The sequence below is a fragment of the Lutzomyia longipalpis genome, chromosome 4, assembly GCF_024334085.1.
Source record: "Lutzomyia longipalpis isolate SR_M1_2022 chromosome 4, ASM2433408v1".
Lineage (NCBI taxonomy): Eukaryota > Metazoa > Arthropoda > Insecta > Diptera > Psychodidae > Lutzomyia > Lutzomyia longipalpis.
In genome coordinates, this window is record NC_074710.1 from 20,901,832 (window position 1) to 20,912,038 (window position 10,207).

Sequence of the window (10,207 nt, forward strand, 5' to 3'; positions counted from 1 at the left end):
TAAATTCATATTTTCCAGGTTTACGATGCGATAAAATTCGGCTTTTTTGAGAATTTTTTAATAATTCAAAATTAAACGATTATTTAATATTGAGACCAACATCAAAAGTTTAACGACTTTTTGCGTTTTTTTTAGTTTCTTGCTTTCTTGAGCATTTTTTGGTCAAGTTTGTGACTCTTGATGAAGAATGCCTTTTAATATAATTATTTTGTATGGCAAATGCAGCACAAATGTTCACGACGATGAATTCATTAATAAAAACCATCACGTATGGAAGTAATGGTGATTTTTTCTGCATGAAGGAATCCAAAGAACTGTTTTTTTCTTCTCTTTGAATATTGTAGGTAATGTTAGTGTAAGAAATCTCTCATCTACACTCACTGCAACTCAATAAAGGTCACATTGGATGTGAAAATTGAGAAATCTCCACGCTAATCAGTTTTTAGCAGACTTTCATTAATAATAAGTTTTGATGAAGAAAAAAAAAACTTCTTTTCGTGCTCACTCTGTTGGATGTCCTCTGGTGGCTTTTTCACAAAGATTGAGCAATTTTCCTTGATGCAATGGCCACGTCTTAAGCAGGCACACACAGGGAAAAAAACAGAAATTTAACCGCCACAACACACGCGAGCACCACGGAAGAAGACGATGCAGACTCAGGAAGAGCTCAACGGCAACTGAACACCGTCTTATGGAAAGAAGTAACCGCACCGTGGAGATTTGTGCAGAGCGCGACTTCTTTATGGCTCTATCGGGGAGAATTATGTGTATTTGTGAATGTTGGTCAATGGCCGAAGACGTTGCGATTCGTTTACGGAACCCCCGGGCAAGTAAAAAAGACACATAAAACATCCACACAAGAGACCCAGAGGAGTGATTTCAACAGACAACAAATCGATCACCTCTTCAGCATATTTTGTCCCGCCACACCGTTTGGCCTCCACCCCCCTCTCCCGCGAAATTATTCTTTTGGCGCGCATTTTTACTTACCAGCAGAAAAGCACCCACAAACAGGCAAAAGCCACGAATGAGACTCAAATCCGGGTTTTGTGTCTTTGCAAAGGAGATAGTTTTGCAAAGAAAAATCCCCCTGAAACAATATTCGATAAAATTAAAGTCTTTCATTTACACACCAAGGTCTTAAAGGTGTTGAAAAAAACAAAAAAAAAATATTAGCAAATGCGTAAAATGGAAAACCCTACGTTAAATAGACGTAGTAGAGGTAGAGACGGTAGAGATGAAGAATTAATTATATATCTTGAAGATTGAACAAGTAAAAATTGAAGAAAAAATATTAAGAAGCGTTATGCAAAAGCAAAGATTTAGCATCGAATAAAGTTTGCCCAATAATTGATCAATTATTTTGGCTTAGCATTAGTTAATATAGGCAACTTTGAACTAAAATAGTTGTAAAGTAAATATAATTTGCAAATATCTCTATAACCTCAAAATATAAATTGGCACATTTCATAGGCGCGAGGAATGGAATATTCCAGTTGTGATCACTGGAATTATTCCAAATTTTCCACGGGAAATTAGTCTAAAATTCATCCAATTAACCTCAAAATGTCAGTGGTGAAAATTGACAGATCTGATTGATAGGGCAATGATTGTTGTCCATTTTTGCTGTATTTAGTGTATTAGTCAAATTTTACATAGGTAGTCCAATTTGTGCACCGATTGTACTACAGGGCAAGACTATCAAATAAATCTTATCTATAAATAGTTTTCAGATAATTTTCAGTGATAAAAATCAAAAATTTCGCACACCAGTAATCCTTGTTTCATTTGCCTCTGGAACTCTAGCGCCTATACAATAACCACTGAAACAAAGACTGAAGAGACTGAGAGCACAGACCGAGAGAAAGACAATCTACAATTGCAATTGTCATATGTTCCTGCAGAAAAAATCATTTCTTCTTCCTTTCATAAAGCTAAGAACAATGAAACAATTTTTCACGAAACTGAGGCCAGAAGACCACATACATTAAAGAAGGAATCTCAACTTCAACAATGGACATACTCATAGAATTGTTAGTAAGAAGGATACCAAGACTATTCAAGGTTTTCAGGAAAATCAAACAACTATGTTCACGCAGCACGTGCACAATTTTTGATCGCTTCGAACCGGAGCGCTTTATATCACATTATAATCTGTCTCACCTGTCTTTGCCAGGTATTTCAATCCGACCAGAGCGGGAAGAAGTGGGCACAGCCGTCTCACCTGTCTGTGCCAGGTAACTCAATTGGGAACAAACTACATAAGCTCTTGTTCGAAAAATGCTCACAGTATTTAAGAACATGGGTTGCTTATTGAGCGTCAAGCTGCATTACATTCAATTACCGGACGTATTCGAGGAACAAGGTGAACCTTTTCACCAAGACATAAATTCATGGAGAAATAATATCAAGGACGAAGGAAATCTGTGATGTTGGCTGATTACTGCTGAGGAATGACTCACGATTTGGTAGGTGGATAGCAAAGCCGCCGAGCACGGAAATTCGAACTTTAACAGGTAATTTTGTTTTCTTTTCTGACGTTAAGGATTTGGTTTTCACGGCTTCCGGTGTTCGTCAGAGAAAATTTCCTCTAACGAACACCGGAAGCCATGAAAACCATTAACAGGTAACTTCTTATTGTAGTACCGCTGGTACTAACTGTCATGGTATAGGACAGATTGGCTTATGTGTGTGGGGTTGGCGGGCGTCTTAAGGTGACTCTCTCTCCCAACCACCGTAGTACGGTTGGCTCAGTTACTCGTGGGCCATGGGGTCGTACGGACGGACTCACCCCATAAGTCTGAATCGTAGTACCTGACTATGACAGTGGTATCTCATTGTCAGGTATTTTACATTATAATAATTTAAGGATAATTATATGTATAAATAAGGCTCCAATAGAATAGCGTAGTAAACGCCATTTTAAATCGTTTGGCGTTTACTACGTTATTCTATTGGAGCCTTCTTGTTTAATGGATCCTTACTCTAACCTCAATTTAAACTTTCTAATGGGATTTGGAATATTTACCTGTTCTTGGAAAATGGCAATTAAAGCTTATCAAAGACAACAAAAATGTGGAAAGGACGTCAATGGCTCAGTTCAACGTAGGATAGTCTTCAATGGCCCAGTTCAACGTAGGATGGTCGTCAATGGCTCAGTACAAGAGCCTTAACCTCTAGGCCGCCAAGCGGGGTCGTTGAACGACCCCAGCCCTATATTTCGTGCTATAACTTAATAAATATAAAAGATACCATTCCCATCTTTTGGAAATAAGTTCTTTGGTTATCTGAGAAGGTTGTGTAAAAATTTCAGCTCAATCCGTCCACCACAAGAAAAGTTATTAAGGAAAATGTAGAAGAAGGGAATTTAAAAATTGGTGTAACGGCCATGCTGCGGAAAATTTCTGAGAATGAAGTTAGTCACATCATAAATCATATGGTTGAAGGGGGTTGAAGGGTTGTGTTTACTTTCTCACTTTACCTTCTCAGTGTCAGAATTATCGCGAATAAGTAACATAAACAACATAAAACATAATTAGAAGCATATAAATGTGCAAAACAATAAAGAATATTCGAGAAATATTGCCATTTATCACGGTGCTGGAAGTGAGGGGAATGTGGGGAAGTAGTGAAAAAAAATAGCAGTTGCGGTCAACTTCGTGGCAAATTTCTCACGAAGAAAGTGTGAAAAAGGAGTGAAAAATGTTTTTCCCTAATATCTTCTTCTGCGTGTTTCCGGGTGGCGAATTTGTGATGCAAGGGGCAAGAGGACTATATAAGGAGTCTAAAGGTAGTGACCCGACAGTTCCCGGTTTTATAGTTTATGAGAAAATCGACTTCCTTCTTGGGGTCGTTCAACGACCCCACCTTGGCGCTCTAAGGAAGCTCCAAGGTCTTGGCGGCCAGCAGGTTAATATAAAAATTTTTCTAAGAAATAGTATATTTCAAATAATAAAAATGAAGTACATTAACGTTCCAGTCTGCACAAAAAGTCGTTAAAAAGTCAAATCTGCAGAAAATGTGCGTAAGAATAACGTTAGCTTTTCATCAAGAATAAGTCGAAAAAAATTCTAATTCAAAATTCTGAGGTAAAGATACAAACATTACGTTTCAAAACTCCATAAAAATAAAACGCTTTTTACTACAAGTGCTGGTACAAGCGACGATTAGACTATATTTAAAAAATTTGACATTGTACGTAATCCTTTACTTTTCTAATCATATCTGTTTCCCAGTTAAGGTGATTCCCTTTATCAGTTAATCAGCTCACCCACACTCCGAAATCACTGCATTGGCATCAGTGCAAAACTATGCGCAAGAAGTCTCCTTATCTGTTTCTTTGTGTCCATTTTACTGGCGCTTCTGCACACGGTCCGCGGTGTTATCACCCAAAATCACCGCCTTATCGCCTTTTATCGACCACCCATAAAAGCGCCCCCGTCCACAAGCTGCAGTTTCAGTCATTTCTGTACTCCCGTGCATTTGTGGTCGTCACGAGATGAATAACTTTGTACGTTACTGCGATAACTGCCCCAACTGCTTCCATTACCCCAATGGACCGCCATCGGACCCGATCTACTTACCGCCACATCATCCACCGCACCATCCACCACACCACCCGCCACACTATCCACCACACTACCCACCCCATGAGGTGCCCGTTCAGCCGCCATACCATCCTCATGACCCCATGAATCCATACTGCCCCTGCAGCCTTTGCCATCCGCATCATGGTTTTGCTCCAGCTTCAACCAATAAGCCAAACTAACCACCAGCACGCAAAGAAGGCGAAGAAGATCCAAGCCGATCGTCAAGGATCCATATAGCCGCTAAATTGGAGCAGGGAGCACATTTCTAATTATAAATTGTGAATTAAAAGTTGTGTGAGAGATAAAATGTGCGTCAATAAAGGGGATTTACGATAAAGGGATTAAAAGTTAATTAATGTGTTTACGTGACGCCATTTTCTAATTATGGAACGTGATTTGTTTTGAGATTGTGAAGAAATTTATTATTATTCGTCATTTTACTATTGAAAATGCCGAATAATCCTTACGTTTGAATGCTGAAACAACCTCTGGACAGATCTAGATCTCAGTTTTAAGGCTTTTGGATAATTTTCAATTGAATCTGTTGACTAAATATTCGAAAAAAAAACATTCTCTATTTAATATTCGAAAAATACTCGAAGAAACTATCGAAAAGTCCACGAAACGATCGAAACAGAAGCATTTTTTAAAATTCCTAGGACTAAAACCCTTTTAGGACCCACAAAAACTCCCTTTAAAAATCTTTTATTCCATTTTAGTGTTTTATTAAAGCAAATTTTCAGATGTGCTCAGATAGCATACACACGGACGTAGTCTATTCGTAGTTCGGGATCATTGCTCTCCCAGGAAGTTATCCAATCATCCCTCTTCTGCCAAAATTGATTCATTGCCCGCGGTGATGTATTACTCCATGGGAGTCGGCAGAATTTGGTGTCTTGGAAGTCATTGTGACCCCCAACCCCAAGTCCCAGTGTCAGGAAGAATTCCTGATCGAACGGAGCCATTTTTGACGTACCCAGCTGTTGCCATTTATTGGCACCCGGATACTTTTGTCCATTATCAATACTATGTGTCCAAAAGCCATCAATTGGGAGGACTTCGCAGTTAAATGTTCCATCAACGAAGGTTGAGATTTTTTCTGTAAAATAAATAATTGTTAGCCCGCAATTGCTATAAACTTGTCAAACAACGCCCTCGCCTCCCATAAACGGTGGTGAATTTTTTTTAAATTCACCATATTATAGCTAATTTAGGCTGATCTTATAAAATTTTAACAAAAAGCCAGGTAATTCATCTCACCAGGTGTCCAGATAAGGGTGTAGGTGTGAAAGTCTTTAGCCCACTTTCCACCGGACGTGTGTCGCTTCACACAGAGATTCCTTGTCCGGAAGGGTTCCCTCGAATCCAAAAGAACACCCTGATAGAGGTCTTGCGTATTGCATGGACCACCAGCTACAAAAGCCACACGCATCTGTCCAGATTGGAGATTCTCTCCTGAATAGGTGTTCTTTGCAGACTCCAAGAAGAGTTCTTTGGATTGAAATTTTTTTTAATTATATTCTCTGGGCATACCGTATTCGAAATATCTCAAATATCTTATTATTAGTTCCAAAATCTGATAAAAAATATGAGTTTGAATTTGGCGCGCATCGTAGGTAGGATGGTGAATACGAATAAGGAAAGAGAAAATATGGGGAAAATAAAACATTTGGCGGCAAAAAGGACTTAACGATCCAATAAAAGTTTTTTTCATGAACAAACTTAGAAGCATACCTGGAAAAATCCAATCTCCAGTCGGGAGTTTAGCTCTGATCTCAATTTTCCCATAGAGAAAGTGGAAATGGGACTTTGTATTGATCCTAGCTGAGATTACTGGTGGAAGGATATCTGGGAATTTTTCTCTGGATCTGCTACAAGCCGGGGAATCAGTCTCACCTGTACAGCTACCGGAAGAAAAAGGAAAAATCAGACCTAGATCACCAATATTCTAGAACAAACTACTCAACTCTTCAATATCCAGCGAGAATCGATTGGAGAAGACGCGATCTGTGAATGTTGGCTTAAACTTCAGGTGTCCTCCACTCACTTGGAGATTCTCACTGCGATTGAGATAGATGACAAATTCATTGTCAGGATCCACAGAGCCAAATCTCTTCTCAATCTCCCACTGATGCCCAAGACGTCTTCCTTGGAAGTCATCCTCGAAGATTAGTTCACCTGCGCACGGATGGCTGCCATCTTTGAGCACTGTTGGGGATCTTTCGCATGTGGATGCACTAACGGGAGTTGCAGTTGGTTGTGTTGGACCAGGTGTAGGACGTGGTGTTGGACGCGGTTGTGTTGATGGAGTAGGTGGTGCACCTGATCCAGTATCATCAACCCTGTACTCCTGACCCTCAAGATTGTATCCCAGCCCATTGTAAATGACGTGCACCCAAAAGTAGAGAATATCTCCAGGTTTGAGTCTCGTTGAGCGCTCTGTGAAGCGAAAACGTCCTTCTGTGGGTCGTGTTATATCCGTGGCCCACTGACCAGCTTGGAGTCCTGTGAAGGGTTGATTTAGCTGCCCGTGGAAGGCAAACAGCGTAATACCCTCCTCTTCGGGGATAGAAACCTCAAAGCCACGTGAAAACACCTTTACTTCCGGTGTGGGAACTTCGTATCCAATTGGTGAGGGCCTGATGAAGGTGCAAAATATAAGCAAATCGTTTTTTTAAAGCCAACGTACAATTGCTATAAAATGGTGATCTTTCCAAATTCACCATTATATGTGTTTATGGAAAATAAGGACGCTGCTTTATAGCAACTGTGAGTCAATATTTGATCTAGTGTGCAATTATTATGTTTTTGACGTATTTAAAACAAACTTGGGAATATTTTTCGATAATTTCACAACCGGAAGTCTTTGTTTTACTCCCTTAAGTGAATTTACGAATATTTTTAAATACTTCAATGCTAACATCTTATTCTGGCCTTCAATTAACGGATTTCTGATGTATTTGTGGCATTTTTAATACATTTGGAGAAAGATTTTTTAAAGTTTAAAAATAGTTTTTAATTAAATCTAATTGGCTATTCTTTTTGTCAGCGCAACTTCAGAAACTTAGGAAAAAATTCTATTGATATTTATTCAGGAAATATAAGAAAAATACGATGTAGGTCTAGCAAGAAAAATGGCGTCATTTCTTTTTCACAAATGACTTTGATTAACATTTTCTTTATATTGAAAAAAGTCTATTTAATCTATTACTTAGATCCTTCAGATTTAGAACGTTCTTTTAATCGATCGATCCTTTCTGCAAGTTCAAGAAGCTAACAAAATGGGTCAGTTATAACAACCATAAAAAAGAACTCTGTATATTCCGAAAATTAACGACAAAATGGCGTCCTTATGGCAAAATAGCGTCCTTTACATATTTTTTTACAATGTCTGGTAAGGACTTTCGTACCCTAAAGACTTTATCAATTCTTTTATATGACTCACAGTGCAAAATAAAACAATATTTGATCAATTTCAACAAACACAAAATCCCAAAATTCCCAACATTCGTTGCAAAAGTGATAATATTGTTTAATCTATCCTTCGCTTCTTGGTGTCTTTTGGTGATAAATTTCTTCAACATTTTTAAAAATAAAACAGAATTGATGATACTCACGATTGAAACGAGTTCTGAGTGCGTGGAACGAAATCTACAAGAAAAAAAAGATGAAGAAAAGCGCATAAGACAGAATGTAAAGAAAAAAATCAAGAGATGAAAGTCAAGGACGCTACATACCTTTTGCTTCTTCTCTCAGATCCAACCTATTGTACCCTTGGCCACTGTGGAGGACTACGTGGATCCAGTAGCTGAGGTAGTCACCTCTTGTGAATTTTGTCGTTGAATCCTCAAACACTAATTTCCCATCCGTTGCACGAGTAACGTCCACATTCCACGTTCCAGCATCCGTTCCCTGGAGTTGCTCATTCTTGCGCCCGTGGAAAGCGAAGAGTTTGATGTCGGGATCAGCTGGGATGGACACGCGAAAGCCACGGGGTTCGTAGAACACCACCTCCGGCTCCGGAATGTCGAATTGCGCGTAAACACTGCTGGCGATGAGTAGGGTGAGCCCCACCACAGCGATTGACAGCATGGTGGCCTCTGTACTCGACCAGTCGCTGACCTCAACTGATCCGACTTATCCCACACAACAATCCCGAACTATCCGAATGTCTGCTCAGAGGGGGACGCGAATCTTCAACGACTTCTACTAGCACATGAGGAGAGGAAGATCTCAGACAAGCGAGATCGTTTTTCTTACCAAGACTTTATGGTGGTTTATTGAGGAAAATCCAAAATGAGATTTACTGCAAAAAAAAACTCATTGAGAGATCTTCATTAGCATTTATAACAGGTGAGTATGGGTGAGATATATAGGTGGAAAAAGTCGCGCAATTATGACGCACCTGGAAAAAAAAATACGATGAAATTCTGTTGAAAAGAAAAATGGGAATTATCACAATAGAATCATTAATTGCCCAAAAGCTGAAAAAAATTAGGGAAATTGCGCCAAGTTTTTACTCTCATTTACTTTTTTTTTAAGCAAAATTTTATCTTGGATGAGATGACGCTTTGGGTGTTTTTTCTTCTTCATCAGGTACCTAAAGCAATGGTAAAGCTGTTACAAAGCATAAGGAAGAGTATTTCCTTTACATAATTTAGCTGAAGGAGCTGGAACAACAGGATTTTATCCCAGCAGTGTTTAAATTTAAAAAAAAACGAAATTCATAGTTTTTTTGTTTATTTATTTCATTAATTTTATTTTATGCATAAAGAGACAAAAAATACATTTTTGACGTCATTTTTTTGCATTTTTTGGGCAATTCTCTGTTGTATTTTCCCTTTCAATTCCAAGGGAAAATAGTACCTATATTTGGGGATTTTTTATTCTTTTTTTTTATTGTCTTCAAAATTATATTTGTGTTTTGATTGTTTCTCGAATGACGTTATGCTTGATACCTACATAAAACATTTAAAAAAAATTTTTTAAATTGGCTATTTGGGCTATTTGCAATATTTATTATAAAAACCATTACATATTTGGATTTTTTGTAACTTACATACCTTACAAAGAGCTCTGGTGAAGGATAAATTTTCAATGAAAATAATGTAATTTTTTTTAATATTCATGATTATTATTTTCTTACATTTTCCTCTTTTATTAAATTTTTTACCTATTCCTTCTCTCTTTTCCTATCGAGGAAAAGAATTTCATTTAATTTTATTCAATAGAAAATTACGTCATGTGCTGTTTATTTGTCCTAAGTATGTTAGTGGGAGAGAGGAGCTTGTTATTGCGTGTAGTGAAGTCTGTGATAGTCCTTTTTCTAGGGACATTGTGGCACTAGCCATTGAACAAAGAAGATTGGGACCGCTGATGGGAATCGCAGATTTCCTGAAACGGAACAGAATCTCCCTATGAGGCTACCGGTGTGCCTTAAGACTGCAGTCTAGTAGTCCCCTTTGACTACAGACTTTCTAATTCGGGTGGGAGGGTGGCAAAAAAAAAAAAAAAAAAAAAAAAGAAAATTACGTTTTAAAACGACGCCATCTTTTTTTTTCAAGTAGCTTACATTTTCATTTATTGTAAAAAAAAAACTACCGGACCGGTTTTGATAA

The 10,207-nt window shown here is 38.2% G+C and overlaps 1 protein-coding gene across 1 annotated transcript; it reads right to left on the reverse strand.

Annotated features, from left to right (window-relative positions):
* Window positions 1-5,292: 5,292 nt before the first annotated feature.
* LOC129794805 (beta-1,3-glucan-binding protein 1) lies at window positions 5,293-8,949 on the reverse strand. Its single transcript, XM_055835671.1, has 6 exons — window positions 8,327-8,949; window positions 8,207-8,240; window positions 6,557-7,228; window positions 6,324-6,493; window positions 5,850-6,080; window positions 5,293-5,688 (listed from the first exon to the last, which is right to left on the reverse strand). Exons 1-6 carry the CDS (start codon window positions 8,679-8,681, stop codon window positions 5,339-5,341), a joined length of 1,812 nt encoding a protein of 603 aa, XP_055691646.1. The 5' UTR covers window positions 8,682-8,949; the 3' UTR covers window positions 5,293-5,338.
* Between the last annotated feature and the right edge of the window lie 1,258 nt (window positions 8,950-10,207).